Here is a 17,926-nt window from a genome sequence, read left to right on the forward strand (position 1 = left end):
TGGACATGCAGCACCAGGTACATAGATATGGTGGGAGCATACAGTGCAGAATAAGAGCTTGTTGACTGACAAAAACCCAAAAAGATCGACTCACCTGCATATCCACTTTGCTATGAAAGCAAGACCACATGCTAAAGACCATCACTGTTACCATCTCCAAAACCAAGGCCAAGAGCAAACATATCTGCCAGCAGAGACTGGGGAACTGCTACAATCTCAGCCCAAACCTGCAATGTGGCTGCTCACCTCAGCGTCAGACTTGGAACTGGATCTGGAGAGATATAGAAACTTCAAAGAGGCCAGACACGGCACCTCTATCAGTCTCCTCCATGCAGTTGCTCCTATTAGAGCTCACAGTTCCCTGGGAGGAGCACATGGAGGAGGCAAATGAAAAAAAGAAATCCACATATCAGTAGCTGGTGGGGCTCTGCAGGAGGGGAGACTGGAAGGCATGCCGCAAGCTTATTAAAGTGGGGGGCAGAGGATTCACAGGTTGGTCACTGTGCAAGATCTACATGCTACTCAACATCACAGGGGCTGAGAAAAAGTGAAAGAAAGAGCCTCCTGTTGGCTTTGCATTAGGAGGAATGTTCCATGCGTTAGTGCTGCTGGGACACAAGCCAGGGCCTCATCAACCCAGACTGGTTTGAGTGTATATGATGTTGAATCACATTACTGAAGATATTCTAGGTCATGTTATTGCAAATGCAAAAAAACCTGTCACCACAAATGTTAATCTGTTAATCAGAACCGACTTATCAAATTGCGTTTGTCACATGTTAAGTGATATCTGATCACAACAGCGCAATGCAGATGTTGAAAGATAAGCAATGAACGGAGAAGATGTTTTTTTTTTTTTTTTTAATAAAGCTTAGTTCTGCTTTCATCAAATCAGCAATCCTTTAATTTACTGAGTTATCTCTCTGTCAAAACAAGTCAAAATTCAACATATCAAAAAAACATGGTGTCAGTTCTCTAATTGAGTTTAGGACTGAACAGATTTTCAATACAGCAACAGCAATACACTGTGATGCAATCTAGCACAACAGCAATAGGATAAAAAACTTCAAACTTTTCATATCTGTTGAGATCCAGTTTATATTTCTTTAACCCAACGTTTCTGATGTTCCAGCTCACCGTTGTCTCGTTTAATATTTTTTGTTTATTTTCAACAGGCTAATTTTCATCCGTAATCTCTGGTCAGATCTTAAAAACCAAGGTTTTTATTAGACTGACATTCGAACAAATATGTTTGTAAGCAGTAGTTGCCTATCCCCTTCTCTTAAATGCTTTGCAGTCTTATATGCACACAGGCTGTTTGCAATTATAAAAAAGGCAGATTGAGTGTTGAAATTGATAGTAATTTACTAAACAATGGGTCCTTGATTCACACAGAGATAGCCTCAAGCTGCATTACTCTCTCTGTGGGCTGCTCTCGTCAGCAATAATACTGAAAAGAGGATCAAACACTGAGGCAAACAACGTGAAAAATAAGACTGGTAAAAGAACATACAATAAAATAAAATAACAAAAATAACCAGAGATAAACAAACTTCAAAAATATCTAAAAACTGGTATCTAAAACAGTAAGTATTGGGCTCACCTCTTAATCTTTGAATTCACGTTTTCTGTCCCATTGCCCTAGGACTATAAAATCACCGCCCATTCAGTCTTCCTTTATAAACATTTATAAAGTGGAAGCTTTGGAACCATGTTAACCCTGCAATGAAGTGTCAGACCACGTGAAGTTACAGAGAGGGTCTGTAACTTAACTCTGCTAAATCAATAATTGCCAAGTTCCAAATCTCCTCTCACATTAACATCAGCGCAATGACTGTGTGCCAGGAGCTTCATAGTACGGGTTTCCATGGCTGAGCAAGTCCTGTAGGTGTCCCAGTCCTTTTGTCCATATAGTGTGTGTTTGTTTTTCAATACAAAATATGAGGGGACTTTCATACTTGAACTTGAAATGGCTCCAACCCTGCAATAGCCAGCAGATATGTCTGTGAACCTCTGCTTGGCTCATCTGGTTTAGTTGTTGGAGGAGCCAATAAATAGCTTCCTATTCAGGTTGTCTCTGCATTCTAATGTCATTATGACAATACGATCTCTGCTCGAGGGATGGATTGGGTGACGGGTCAGTTAGAGCCACAGATGAAATGGTTTCTAAGAGGGATCTTTTTACATAAGCTAATTATGAAATGCAGCATTATATTGTATTCAAAGCTAACAGTTGAAATGTATACTAAAAGATCAAATACGTAATGTCATGCCCGCAATATTATTTCAAACTGCTGTGTAAACTCGCAGAGTGCTATAACTTACCATAAATTTACTCAGGGAACACTGAAGCAAAGGGCATTACTTGTCTCATCTTGACTTCAGAGACTCACAGTTCTTTCAAAGTTGTTGGTTAATGTAGATGGCTGACGGCGGCGCTTCCTCTGAGATGAAATAAAACCACAGATTTAAATAATGAGTGGGAGTGAGAGAAGTTTATTTGTTAGTGAAACTGAAAATCCCTAATCCAATTATTCTTGATACTGTAGATGAGTACATGCAACCAGGTACAGTGTTTCTTTAACTTTTAACCCCCTGTGTTTGTCTGTTTTACTTAATTGGGAGGTGAACTGTTCTAGACGGCTTATACTAATCAGCATTCTCTGCCTCGGGGCATCACACACAATTAGACCATTCTGCTGCCTTGCTAAATGCCAATTTGGACTCTAAGGCTGAGCACTAACAAGAGTCCCTCTCTAATAATGTGTATTCCTGCTTAGATGTATAAAAACCCCAACTGTGCTGAGTGTACAAGAACCCTTTTTGTCCGATGAAACAGGGATTTATTAGGTACCATTTTGCTTCCATAAGAAGCAAAAAGCCTCCCGTCTCTGCAGCGCAGCTCTCACAACAAACTGTTTGTTTGCCTTGCCTTCCCACTCATTCAGATAAATTGTCAGCTACATTGCTCTGTTTATGACTCTTCAAGGACTTTGGAAAATTTCTGCTTTGTGCCTCAGATGAAAGGAAATGGTTCATTTATATATATATATATATATATATATATATATAAATACACACTGTGCTTGTTATAAGTATTGTCTCTTAAAGCTCTGCAGATAATAAGGCAATAGATTTTTAATGCTACTAATAGAGGCCTCAAGTGCAAGAGCAGGCAAGGGCAGTGGAGGTTTTTACTCTTCCGATAAGCTTCGCTGATTTCTTTTGCAGTCAGAGCAGACAGTGTTAATTTCTGTTATGACCACAAGCTGTGTCTGCTGCAAAGGTGAGAGAGCAAACCGAAAGGCACTCTGTGTTGCTGATCTATCTATTCAGAGGCTGAAAACAATCTGTCGGTGCGCAGATTGCAATCAGAGGAGGTCAGGGCAACCCACTGCAACATCATATGAATTTCATTACATGTGCCCAGCGCTAGGTGAGGGGGCGAAAGGTGGCCCAACAGTAACACTGCAGGGAAAACAGAGGGCAGAATGAGCTGTGAGTTGATATTACCTACAGTCATGGTAAATGGAAAATACACCCTTAATAGTATGGTTTTAGGTATTGTGGGATAATAAGAGTAATCGACATATTTATTTATGTAACAAAACTAAGTCAGAAGCAGGTGCTGCTAATCAAATTCACTTGTTTAATTGAATAATTTGATGGTCTAAAGCATTCAGGTGTGTGTTAACATGATTCCAACAGGAAAAGACATCAGTAAAGATCTTACAGAAGCAATTGTTGCTGCCCATCAGTCTTGGAAGGTTTATAAGGCCATTTACAAAGAGATAAAGATTATTCACAAGCGGAAAACATTCAAGTCAATTATTAGCCCTTCCATGAGTGGACATCCCAGCAAATTTACCTCATGCAGTGCTCAGAGAAATTGCATCAAATTCAGTAGCTACATCAGGCCCTACAGGCCTCAGTTAGCATGTTATATGTTCTCTAATTGAGTTTAAGTATAAGTTAATGACTTTACAATTAGAAAAAGACAGAACAAGTCTGGTTTGGGAGGGTTGCAGGAGAAAACATCTTCTCTATAAAAAGAACATGGAAGCAGAGCTTAGGTTTGCAAAATGTCGTCTGAACAAACCACAAGGCTTCTGGTACGAAGTCCTATAGACAGATGAGACTGAAATGGAGATGTCTGGCCATGATACACAGTGACATGTATGGAGAAAACCAAACACAGGATTAACACCTCATACCGACTGTAAGCGTGTTGGTGGAGTGGTGATGATTTGAGCTTGTTTACCAAAGTATTCTAGAGTCAGATGTGAGGCAGTCTGACAGCTAGAGCTTGCCATAAATTGGGTCATACAACACGGAAATGGTCCCAAACACAGCAGCAAATCTATAACAGAAAAGGCAAAAAAGAAAAGAATCAAGGTGTTGCAATGTCCAGACCGTAACCTGAACTTAAGAGAGCTGTGCATACTGTAATGCCCACAGAGTGGGCCAGAATTTTGACCATGAGGTTTGCTTATTTTTTTTATTTGTGGCTTCTGCATTTTGGCTTAATTTTTGTTAAATAACTAATGACAGGGTGGAAACTGTCATGTTGCATTTATCAAATTTTCAGACCTGGTTAGGATCAAATAATTTTTCATTATATCCTGATATTTAAAACCTTAGAACTGACAGAGGGTGTACTTTCTTTTTTTTTCTGCCATGACAGTAGTTTAAAAGTGCAATAAAATGCATTCCAAGTATAAAAGCAATGGAAATTGGGCATCTTTCTTGGTGTTTCATATAGAGATGTTCTTTGCTTGCTAGGGGGAAATTGAAACTGACTCGTTATGCTCTCTTGAAGAGTTTCTGTTACTGGCAGAACACGGGGATTAGAGTGAGCTCGCTGTCATGAACAGGTTTTGCCTTTAGACTGAGAGAGAAAGTTTCCTTCTGACTGACAGCTTCTTCTTCTCTTTTGCTGTCAAAACAAGCGATTTTTGGCTTGCAGGTGGTTGATGACAGCCTCATTTATTCAGAATCTCAATAAAGCAAAGATTGTTATAGTAATTAAAGCCTGCGCTGTTATTTATGCAATCAAAACGTCAACACCAATCTCATTACATCACTACACTCATAAAATGGAATACAGTCTTAATTTAATCAAATTTCTTGTTTAATTAGTCACTATATAAATAACATGATTAGCTCCATTGAGGGAGATTGTGGTGATGGTCTTTACCCGTTAGTGGTACCTGGTGAATAACACATGACTGGAGTAGTAATGGAACGAAGGATGGCAGGTTCATGATAATAAAAGCCGTGACAGTTGTCTCGCACCATGCGCCTCGTTTCCATCGGTAAAAATGTAAACACATTCTTTCCTTGTGATGGTTTAATAATATCTATTAGACATTTTTCTGTGCCACAGTTTTTGCCCTGTTTACCGGCTTTGTGCTCATTCTGACAGAGCCTCAAAGAGCTTAGCACAGGTAGCCTGTGGCTACCTGCCTTGAACACAAACAGCATCTCCTCCTGCAATACCTGTAGGAAGGAGCTCCTGTCTGAGAAATACAGCGGGTATTCTGGTGCCCTTTTGAATTAGCCGTTGCACTTTTCATCCTCTTAAAAAAATCTTGGGAAGGTGAAGGATTATGGATTCTTATCGGTATATGAAGATCAGAGGGATTAGTGGTATAATCCCATTTAAACCCACAAAGAGTTTTGGCAACCTTGGTTAATTCTGTTCAGCTATGATATGCCCACTGCCCCATATGGTTACAGTGTCACAAAGCCCGATAATCTGCCTTCCACCCATCTCTGCTAGCCTTTGACTCGACTGGAACTCGTTAGATTTGTTCATTTATATCAGTCCCCTTGTCATCCAGGCAGATTTACTAAATTCACTGACCTGGACAGTCACAGTGAAATGCAGTTAAACCGATCCTTTTTTTCTTGCTGTGCTCGCACCTAACCTAACTGAATAATTTGTTTTAAGTGATTAATTGCCATTTAGGTGTGAAATTGCAAAATAACACTTCTTTGCACGATAGCAGTGCAGCCATTATGCGTCATAGGAAAAAAAAATTATGCAGACCCACCCTGCAGAAACTGCAGTGTGAAAAAAAAATCGCTTTCTTCTTCTAGGACTCTCACTCATGTTGTTGAGCAGATAACCCTCTCTCACTCTCTTATGCGTGACACGTTGCGCTGTCGTTAAATATCAAGACCATCCCTCATCCTAATGACCTAATGTGAACGGCATCAACAATTGCTTCCTTCTCCCTCTTCGGACTTTAATCTCACCATCCTCCATCCACCCGACCTCCGCACAGATAGGTAATGGAGAATACAGGGATTGTGAATCACTATTTCATGACAGCAACTGCCTCTAGATGGGAAATTATAGAGGCCATACATTGAGCCTGAATATCCATATTATAATATGTCATGCCTAATAATCTCTGATGCTTGCGTTTTGGAGGAATAAATGGTTCGCGTACATGGTTCCCTGGCAAATAGAGACACCCAGTACTCTCATCGGTATTCTGCAGAACAGCAGTATCAAAAACTTTGGCCAAGTAATTGTAGTAATGTTGAAATATGCTGCTTGATCTCTCTCCATTCAGTTGATCAAACAGGGGTTCTGTCAAGGCAGCTGTAGCTAACCCTCTGTTTCAGAGCTAAGAGCATGACAGCACTTCTTGCCTCTGTTTCTTTCTGGGTAAAGGAAGCTGCTGTGCTACAAGGCGCTATTTCATTTCTCTCTCTATTTGTTTCTCTTCTTCATGAAGTTTTGTTTGATCCTGGGGGATTCTGTTGAAAAGGAGGAACAGCAGACATGATGCTAATCTGACTTTAAAAATTAGTCCTGCTGAGGTTTCCAGGCAACATCAGTGCACACCCTGAACTAGAATTTAGTTGGTCAGGCCCTTATGGTACTGTGTCTGCTGAGCGCCAAGGGAAGCCTGTAAGTGACTGGATGAATTATGGAGGACTACGAATGGTGGAAAGGATCATCATACATACTTAGCATGCGGTTATTGCAGTCACTACTCACCTGTATTGCTATGATGCAGGAATATTACCATATTGCATTAATCAGCCTTTTATATTAACAGGCTGCCAGCCTTCTCTGAACAAGTTGTCCACATTAAGACTTTATTTAACTCAGAATTTAAATGCTGTTATTCCTTCTTTAAAAGAGTTCTCTCTCTGCGTCATTCCCCATTGTTACAGTTTTGGTTACTAAGCCAACTATTTGACTTTTGCCATGTATCTAGAACAATCTCACCTCCAGGAATTACTGTAAAACAGAGCCATCTGTGTGCTAGAAAACATATTCAGGGTAATACTGTGTATTTTATATGCATATTCATGATGGTGTAACTTAAAACAGTGAAGGTCTCAAATTGTTGCTGTGCTAAGCTGGGGATTGCCAGGCTGTGAAACATCACAAAATAGCTTCATCTTGTTGTACTGGACTTGTTTAAAAATTCAGATGTTACAAATGTGTTTTGCACTTACACGACCACCTTGATTAAATCCTGTTGGTACCCCACAGCTGACAGACTGTAGACTGTGTTCATTGCAGATTTACAGGAAAGAAGGACCACAGCCAAACATTTCACATAATTTCATCATCAAAGCATTTTCCCCACTGAAAAACCATCAGTATATGAGTGCTGTGAGAATGAAGCCTCCTGATGCAGGACACTTTGTATCACCTGCAGTCACATCGCAGCACGGAGCAGAAAAATTTAGAGAAAAAAGTATAAACCCAAACTCACGTTTGACCGATAATTAGTAGGAACTGTATTTATCCATTCAGTGCTTGCTTGCTTGCTCTTCACGTTAACTAGTCATTGTCAGGAGAAATTGCACACTCAATAATGCATACCTGATTTAAAAGACCATTGCCCTTTTGGTACCTGCTCTCTTCTCTGCCGCAGAGATTAGAGCAGGGTGGTGCATCTAAACGTGCCTGGAGCTGATACTTTACCAATTGCTGGATCTCATTTCCTGGTTTAATAGGAATATCTAACATTATTGTGACCTCAGGGAGATAATATGACCTGTGGAGCATGCAGGGTTTACTGGCATCATTGGTTAGAGCTTTACTCGCTTTTCAAGGCGCCATCAAACTGCACGGTGGTGACTTGGAGTAAAGCATCAATAATTCAAGGACAGTTAATTCACCCTGAGACGGGTCTCTGTGGACCTCCAAGATAAAGCCAGAAAACTAAGCAGACCTGCTCCGTGAGAGTTCAGTTTTTCCTTTTGCCTCATGAAAGCAGATGCAGCAGCCACAGTTCAGTGCTAAGTGGATTTGTGTTGAGGTACAGTACTGTATAAAACTCTCTCAGACCCTCATTTCTTTATATTTTAGTACCCAGGAGCTGGACTTTTTTAAATGTAAAGAATTTTTAAAGTGGTCACGAGCAATAGTTGTCCAGGCTTGCTGAAGGTCTTTCAAAGTTGTTCTTTGAGCATTGGCTGCTTTTTCACTCATTTTCAGTCTATTGCTTGTATCTGAGCACTTTTTTGACCTATGAATATTTCAAGCATGACAAAGGCGCCTAACTCAAGGGATGAACCAGTGTTGTCTTTACATCTTAGACAAATTGGCAAACAGACAATTTAAAATCTCATCTTTAGACACTTTGTTACTAACAGGCTTTTGCAACAACACAGACATTGTTCCTTTCTTTAGCTGAAAGGTGATTCCCAAAGAACCATTTGCATATCTCTAGTTTGCAGTGTCCTTAAGAAATTTGGAGAAACTGAAAAAGTGGAGGACAAAAGTAGTGACAGCCCCCCCCCCAAAAAAACTATCTACCTCAGATAAACAGCAAATCATATTCTTAGGAAATAAGAAAAATCTGGCAAAGACCTGAGAGGAACATTTCTAGTCTGAAATGTTCTTAGTGGAAGAGTGGCTAGATGTCCTTCAAGGACAAGAGAAGCCTGGAGAACTATTCCTCCACAGCATGACATCTGGTTTTATAGAGCTTTACTTCTTGTGATGCAGTCCTGGCAAATCTGATTGAGATTAATGGAAAACACCTCGTACCATACGTCCTAAAAACATTACAGAAATCTCCTATGCAGGCAGGCTCGGGTTCTCTGATATAATCCAGTTCTGAAAGTTCACTCAGGTTCGTGCTTGAGATTGTTGTTATGAATAAAGGAACTTTTGCCATTATAGTCAAAGGCTGCCTCTTGCTTAGCAGTATGTATGTAGTAGTACTGATATTCAGATCAGCTATCACAGCTTGATGAACAAGTCTGTCACAGCAAGTCTGACCTTCTAATGACTGGTCTCCAGCTAAGGCCACAGCAGGACACTCGTGTAATTTCCTTTTTTATCCAGAAGGATGATGGGAGCTGTAGCAGCTGGAATGCTATTGTATGATTGGAAAACAGATATGGTGTATTGCTCTGTGTTGGGTCGAATGGATTCAGCCTTCTTCTCACAGCTTCAGTGGATGCTGAGAGTTGGTTAGATTGGATATCAGAAAAAAAAAAGTCATTTTGTTCCGCTTCAAAAAATACAGCCAAATAACATTTAGGACAAACTGTGACGCAGCGCTGTCTCTGTTTTTGTTAGAAGCAGCCACTGGATTGGCAGCTTAGTGAAGAGGTGATGTATGGAAACACAGACATGCAGAGAGCGCCTCTTGTGCTGCGATATGTCTTGATCATCTGCTGGAGCGTGAATCAGTGGTAAACAACTGCAGCTTTAAAGTCTCAATATGGTGCTGGCAATCGGGAATCAGAAGAGCTCGGCTTCTCAGCAGTCTGATATCACACTGTTCTGAAAACTTGGGAGCCTATATTTATAACTTGTTTTTGATTCACTTAAGGTGGAGTAAAAGGAATAATGTGCTCATTAGAGCTGTCAAACTGTCATACTAAATTAACATTGCAATTCTATACGGCCTTACTGAATGTAAAATACAATTGGATGTGAAAATAAGCCAGAAATGAAGCCTGATTGTACAATTCAAGTAAAGAAGAATCTTAGAAACATAAATATTTCTAATTATTGATACTTCTGTCTCTCAAAAAGGTTATTCTTCTTTATATGGCTGGTTCCTTTAGGGGTTGCCACAGGAAATCATCTGCCTCTATCTCACCCTATCCCTAGTGTCCTGTTCTGCCACTCCAACCCTGTGCGTGTCCTCCTTCGCTACATCCATGAATCTTATCTGTGGTCTTTCCTCTTCTATCGCTCAGAAGGTGTGAAATCAAACTTGTAGAATAGAAAGGCACAAGAAAGCGTTTCAGCTCCACTTAGATACTTCAACCTCTTTCCCAAAGATAACCGAACTCAGTGGAATTTACAAAAGAGGATGCTAGAACTACTGACAATTCTTGCTGTTTACTGGCATCATGGATTAGTATAGCAAAATGCAACACAATGCCTCTAATTGTTAACCTGCTAACATCTAAAAAATGGTCAAAATGGATCACTGTGAAAGTTTTACTTGGATGAGACAAGGATATGTGTTTGTTTTCACAGTGGTATACCCGGGAAGAAATGTGGAACTATTATCTTGTCTGCGGAGGAGCTTGGAAACTGCCGAGTAAGTCCAAAAAGTTTTAACCATCATACTTTTTTTGTTTTTGTAACTGTTTACACTTTAAGTGTCAGAGTAAATGTTTTGCAGTGTTCACTTGTCTCATGTGAACTTGACCCTTAAGCATCATTACATCTGACTTTAAATGAGCGAATTGTTAAATTGTGACACGTCACTGTGAGATCGCTTGCGTTGCATGGAATTGCTCCATTATCTATGTTTAGCAATGTTCACGAGTCCGCTGAAGTGAAGTGGGATATTTAATATCCTTTACTCCAGCGAGATATATTGTGCCATAACTGTTCCTATTAAACGAGCAGGATATGCCGTGTTACTTTGCAATTGCGTTTGCCATTTGGAAGTTGTGTACATAGTGGATATGCTATGAGTTTGAATAGCTATTTAATGAGACCGCCTTCATTTCAATCACTAAAACAGGCACTTGCTCCTATGTAGTGTGCGTTAATCCATGAGTCTGCGTTAATAACCTGTGTCCACTAATGCCCATTGACTTTCTCTCCACACTGCTAAATGAAGATAGTAAATAATCACATTATACTGCTGCCAGTGGAGCAGGACTTATTGACCGGAACAACTGGCCTCCCTCAGAGGCTGAACAAAAAGCCCTTGAGCTTCTCTGTAAATGTTTTATGATTCCCTAATACATGTAAGCAATGATTCAGTGGTTTCTAACTTCCTGACATACTTGTTTAGCTTAAAAAAGCACCTTGTTTAACAATCATTGAACCTGACTAGGTGGTTTTTTTTCTTATTGTTTATTCCCTGACAAATAAAGAGTCTCCTGTTAGAGTGAGACTGATAAGACATGCTGATAATGAAACCGCCATGATAACCATTACTGATTCTGCACTGCTGGATTGAAGTGTCAGTGCTCACAGTCATTGGAGGGCTGCTGTGAGTCATCAGGTGCATTGGATCTGCGAATGATAGGAGTTAGCATCATCGCTGCAAAGCACCTCTTCAAGAGGCGATTCAGTAATATAAATGCAAATGATCGTTACTGGTACAAATGATGATTTCCCTTCTCCCAGACTCCATTAGAGAGACACCGACTAGACATGTCACCGCAGACCTGCCCTGTTTACACAGAATTTAACCCTGAACAGAAACGTCTCAGGTTTGAGAAAAGAACAGGCAAATGAAAGCAACGACGTGCTAAAAGCATGACTCCGAAGACAGCGCTGTCAGCACAACACCACACCTGTGAATTCTTACAGTTTGGATTGCCACCATCCATCTGGTTGTTGTTTATTCTATAATCCACCTGTGACCAATAAATGGAGGCAGCTGAGTTGCAGCATCGCCTGAGGTAAACACTGCAACTCTTGTTTGGGGAAAGTGAGACGAGCAGAGGGAGAATCGACTGGGGAAGTTCTGCAGGGACTGTGAATCGAGGACTGGGTTGGCTCTCACCTTCGTGGTGGATTTGCCAGGTATCATTAGACAGAGCAACAGCCTCTGCATGGATCAAAGGCTTCCTCTTGGCTGCCGTTGCCTCTGGCACATAGGAGTGCAGAGCAGTGGCTGGCTCGCTTCACGTCTTCCACGCGGTCCAGCTCCAGCTCTGTCTGATTTAAATAAAAGTAAACCACACAACATTTAACATATGGAAGCTGTAAACCTCAGTCCTGGTTATCAGTACGACTATCACAATTGTTCACAATGTGGCGATTTTGTTTATAAAACTTGACACCACAAGTTTTCTACAGAGAGGCTTTTTAGTCTGTACAGAACAGCCTCACGTCCTATGAATATGGAAAAAGTAATCAAGTAAATTAAATGAAATAAAATAACTCAAAACCTCTTGAATGAATTTAAACTAGCTCTGGTAACATTAAAACCCTGATTACACTAACATTTTTCATTTATCAAGCAAACGTTCTTCATTTTATCACTGCAGTCGGAAAATTTCATGTTCTTTCTTGTGCTTACATAATGCTCATCCTTACATTGACAAAAATCCTTCACCTGAGGCTTACAGTCATAATAGACGAATGCTCGGATGAATGGAGTGATGCGCGAAGCATACAAAGCAGTTGTGTTAATTTCTGGTTCATATAATCCACTGGCTTATGATTCATTTTGTGATTCACTACAGTCTGCAATCCCAAGGATGTCATAAGCTTATGTAACATGAATTCAAGCACTGTCTGCATTGCTTTGTATCTCTTTGAATAGACCCGCCCCACTCTCTGTAAGTGGCAGTGTGCATTGCTCTGCCACTTACCCCATGCGGTGATATCTTAGTAGAGCAGAGAAACGGGTAGGAGGATGTAGACTGAACTCACTATTCCCCTGCTGCTCCTAAACCTCAGTGGCTGAAATGAATGTTCTGCCTTTTCCTCGCTTAATGAGAGAACACTGCTAGGCTCCGATGTGGGTATGTGTTATCTATGCCTAATGAAGGCTTAGGGCACTGTGCTGCCATGATAGTGTAATTGTAGAAGCTGTGTCAGGGTTAAACAGGACAGTTATACTACGGATCTATTTTTTAAGGGCTTTCATATCTGACCTAAGCAAACTCTCCCAACATGATGTGTTAGTTTTAATGCACCAAACAGCACCTTGGAAAATTAAACGTTCTTGTGAAAAAACCACAGAGGGAGAGCTTGACACACTGCAGGTAGAAAATGCAAAGATATTGCAGGCTGGATAGAAAGGTAGATAATAACTGAAAATGACAGTAGGAAATGAAAATGGATATATAGCAACCCATTTAGCTGCCAGCGCTGACTGTTTTAATCATAGCTTTACTCTTCACCTGCTTCAACATTTCCACCACACTGGAAGAATTCAAACTGTGGTGTAATCAGATTAGCTCATTCTTTAAATTGTTCCAGCGCAACAATTTAATTTTTTTGGACTCTAAAGGAGTAACTGTATTATTTCAAATAGTTCAAAATAAGTGTTGTTTATTTAACATTGGACCTTGTTGAATACTCTTATTTAGTCCACTCTTCTTTTTAGCCAGCCCCTTGAACAATAGGCAGGTTGGAGTCCTGCATATACGGTTAAAAAAAAGTACATAGCTTCCAGTGTGGAAATATGACGCCAGTGAAGTGTCATTCTATCTGAAGGTCACTAAATAGCAATAGCTGTGGCTGCAAAGAGTCTTCTGGTCCTATAGAAGTCTATGGACATACAGCTCTCTGATGTAGCCTCTGTAAATACTTTCCTGCTAAGTTTATGGACTCACTCGATCATTTTAGATCATACTGAATAGAAAATTAAGTCTATTATGAAAATCTTGGTCATACCATGTTTTAAAATGGAAGATTATCTGCCGCATGAAACCCGCGCGCTCAGAGTAGCTACGCCCACCTTTCATCCTCTTCTTTTATGCCATCTTTTGTACTGGCAGAAAATGAGGACAAGCATAATATCCCCCTCTTAAGGAGAAAACTCCAGGAGTTATTGTACTTTGAATTATGTAGTAGCTCCGTGATAGTGCTGTGTCCAAGGCAAAAAGTGATGTTTTTGGGGGTTAGCGAGAGGCAGGTCAGTGGCAGACCGTGTCCGACTGATGTGGGTCAAAGCAATCAATAGAGGCCCTGCCCTGCACCATGCTGGTTTAGATCTAATAGCGGCACTTCAAAACCTAAAAGCCCCGAAGACCAGCTGGGTAAAGACAGCTCTTCTTTTTGCTCCTTGAAAGCTTCAATGTCTTCTGGCATAAAACTTTAACAGACTCTAAGATGTGATAATAAGACCCCCGATTTACATATGTGGTACGTTTGGGGGGGTACAAAGCTGTTAAGAAGGTTTGAACATCATTGAGGTGAAGATGATGATTGAGATGCTGATGGAGAACACTTTGCAGAGCTTTTCTTCTGATGTGGACATTTACCTGTCCAGTGTGCCCATTATGCAGCTTCATTACTGTACTATATAGTGACCACAGGGAGCCAAACTGGAATCAAGAACATTATGGAGCACGCTCTTTGTCTTTGATGTGGCAGTACACATTGAAATGCTGCCTAAATGAGTATAATTATGATAATACCAGCCTTTCTAATGTATCATTAGGTGCACTCACACCCTCCACATGCTTTTGTACACAGGCCCCTCCCCTCTCTGTGTGCAGGGTGTTAGGATCCATTTATGTGCCTCTGTATGGTTACTCTTATGTTTCTGTTATTTTACACAGCATAAGGTATTTTCATTTCCCGTGTTCCATCTACATTGTTATGCAGGTGTTGCATAATAAAGAAATGGTAATGAATGCATTTGCAGGTTTTTGAAACTAGAGCCCACTGTTTGGATTTGCTCTCCTCTTATTAAGATTCAGTCAGCACTTTGCTTTTAGTTGGTGCTTCAGTGCTTTTATATCTTGGCACACAGCATGTGTACACAAACATCGGGAGGCAAACACAGCCAGTAGCATGGATTTAAAGTGTCCTTTACTTTTCCGTCCTTCCATTTCTCTGACTGCCTTCCTCCTTTGTCTGTAGGATTACGCCACCATGCAATTTTGTGCCAACAAACTGGATAAAAAGGACTTCTTTGGAAAGTCAGACCCCTTCATGGTCTTCTACAGAAGTAATGAGGATGGCACGTGAGTTTGTCTTTCGCATTTGCGTCTCAGTAGGTCTTCTGTTTTGGCGTATCAAAGCCGGGCTGGAGGGCACGAAGCTCCAAGAGGAAGGGAAGCAGGGTTGAGAAAATTAGAAATAAGATCGAGACCCCTTGAACTCAGCTGCATACCGATGAATTCATGCAGACATGGTTTCAAGGCAAAGCAGTTTTCTGCTTCAGATGTGAGAAGATTTTATCACTGATTTTTTTAAGTGTTTGTTTATATTTTAGAGATGTTTGTTTTAACTGCATCTCCAGGTTCACTATCTGCCACAAGACCGAGGTGGTGAAGAACACACTGAACCCTGTGTGGGAGCCCTTCTCCATCCCTGTCAGAGCGCTCTGCAATGGAGACTATGACAGGTAGGTTGACTGATGATGTACAGGTGAGTCTCATGAAGACAAACAAATATTCCCACACACTCGGAGTTTGTTTTTCCAAGGAGAAATTAAAGCGGTGCAGAGTTTTAATATGTGGTGTAGCTCTTACAAAGTGGATCAGGGCTATCAGATTTAGAGCAAATTGATTTTCTAATGTTATTCTATCCGCTGCTGAAATAGACAATTATTACAGGCTGACTAGCACTACATGCCACCTTGCCTGGCTCTTTATTGATTTCTCCACAATCACCGAGAGCCTTTCAGAGCATTGCAGGGTTTCTGATTGGTTTCTCTGGTGGCAACTTCTAGCTTATCTGAATCTTTTCAGAGTGAAGGGCATTGCAGAATACCTGAGGAGCAGGAAGAGTTTTGGCAGGAAGATAAAATAACACGAGCGAAAAAAGAGAGCGAGAGGAGAGGGAGAGTCGGTCTAAAGATGTTGACAGGTGGCTGGAACAACACAGGAGCCCTTCTATGTGTGTTTGTGTGCAGAAGTAGGAAAATGTTTAGACCCAGACAGCCGTGTGAGTGTGTAGAAGTCATCAAAGAACATGTCAAACCATGGCCTCCGCTACACTGGGTGTCAGCGAAGGTTCGCTGCTTTCAATCCTGTCTCTGTTCACCTGCCCGGAGAAGCTAATTGGGTCAGACAGATGGAGCAGAAGCATGAAAGTATCCTGATTCCCTTTGAGGATTTTGATGACAAGAGAAATCTGCAGCCATTTAGGGTCTCACGGCTTTTTTTTTTAAAAATATCTACAGTTTCCGAGATCTATACAGGAGACCTGCTGCACGGCTGTTGCAATTTATCAGTCTTTTCATCCAATACTTTTCAAATCATGACATTTTTATTTCTCTTTAAATTGTATAAGTAGAAATGGCCTGGTTTCTCCCCCACAGGCTTTTCTTTTGGACTCCAGTAAAATGCACAGACAGGGTGGTCTGTGCTATATTTTCTGCACTACCGTCTTTCATTCTTGTTCCCTTTTCTCCTGCAAATATACAGCAAAATTTACAATATATTAATAATGATGTATTGACTGTCTCTCTGCAGTCACATTTTTCACCCTCATGAGAATCTGATAAATCTCTTGCAATCATTTGTCTTCGATAGCGATCAGAAAGTGAAATCGCTCCCATTTCCACTCCAACACAACGCTGGTTTCAGAAACTAAAATGAAATTGATTCGAGGATCGAGCTGCCCCCAACTCTGCTGATTATAATGATGCTGACTCATCACAGGCAAATCATCTGTCACAAGTGGCCCTGAGTGTCAAGAATCATTTGTTTTTTTTCATACTAGTCAAGATTGCAAAGTTTTCTAACTCTGACTCTGAATGTCTGGTTGGTTTAGAGGGAGACAAGTGATGAGTTCATCACAGACCATTAGAGGAAGTCTCCTTTCTTTGTGCGTTACACAATTTGGACATTTGTTAGCTGGGAAAAATAGTGCAGACACAATCAGTTCAGGTCAGGATAACAGAGTAGCCCTCCGATACTTATCCGCCTCTTGGATCCTCTGACAAGTGACTGACGGCAGCAGCTGATGGGAAGATGGGGGTGGCAAGCCACTAGTCTAGTTTCCATCAGTCTGAGAAGAAAAGAGGAGGCATCTTCCTCATTCTGCCTATATTCTCTCAGGCTTGCTCATTTGTTTTTTTCTCCTACCGACTTATTTTGGGAACTTGCAAAATATGCTATTTCCCAAGAGGTTACTTTTCTGTCTTAGGCATGTGGGGAGAAAATGCTTTACCTAAACTGTTGGTGTTGTCGCCCAGCTCTTTAGTCTGTGAGATACACAAAAACAATTCATTTAAATATTTAATGCTAGTTTATTAATCCGCACCATATTTTTTATACATAAATTAAGCAGACAGAAACCCAATAAGCTCTGTGAATTTGTATTATTGTCAGTCTTGCTTAAATGTTGGCAATTACTGAGACTGGCGCTTAATTATCAGCTAATATATTTTGAAAACCTAACATGACTCAGGCTGCCATGCAGTATAGCTTCAAAGAGAAAACAAATGTTGTCACCATTAGATCTCCAGAAAGATGTTTGTGTCTTTTGCATGCAAAACACAGAGCATGCTCTCTTTGATGGCTTTAATTCAGCTTTCACTAACAATTAATGAGCTTAAGTAACTTGATTTGTCACATTCAAAATGCTCTTTGTAACATTTCTCCTCAAGAATATTAAGTTTGTAGCTCACGCAAGGCATTAATATGTTCACACAAGGAAACAAACACATTTTCTGCTCTTTGATGTGCTTCCTAGGACAATCAAGGTGGAGGTGTATGACTGGGACAGAGATGGGAGGTAATTGATACACAGAGGAGCGTGTGCACACACATGCACAAGAGAAATTTATCAAAGTTTTTTCACCCTCTTTTTTTTCATCCCTAATAG

General features: G+C 40.6%; 1 protein-coding gene across 2 annotated transcripts in view; it reads left to right on the forward strand.

Moving 5' to 3' along the window:
- The window catches only part of cpne5a (copine Va), a 74,942-nt gene that overhangs the window by 24,406 nt on the left and 32,610 nt on the right, over window positions 1-17,926 (forward strand). For both annotated transcript variants that reach the window (XM_063463530.1, XM_063463531.1), the window contains 4 exons: window positions 10,481-10,544; window positions 15,011-15,114; window positions 15,393-15,497; window positions 17,795-17,836. In XM_063463530.1, coding sequence (XP_063319600.1) covers window positions 10,481-10,544; window positions 15,011-15,114; window positions 15,393-15,497; window positions 17,795-17,836 — 315 coding nt within the window. The remainder of the gene's footprint in view (window positions 1-10,480; window positions 10,545-15,010; window positions 15,115-15,392; window positions 15,498-17,794; window positions 17,837-17,926) is intronic.

The sequence above is a fragment of the Pelmatolapia mariae genome, linkage group LG20 (assembly GCF_036321145.2).
Source record: "Pelmatolapia mariae isolate MD_Pm_ZW linkage group LG20, Pm_UMD_F_2, whole genome shotgun sequence".
NCBI classification, from domain to species: Eukaryota; Metazoa; Chordata; class Actinopteri; order Cichliformes; family Cichlidae; genus Pelmatolapia; species Pelmatolapia mariae.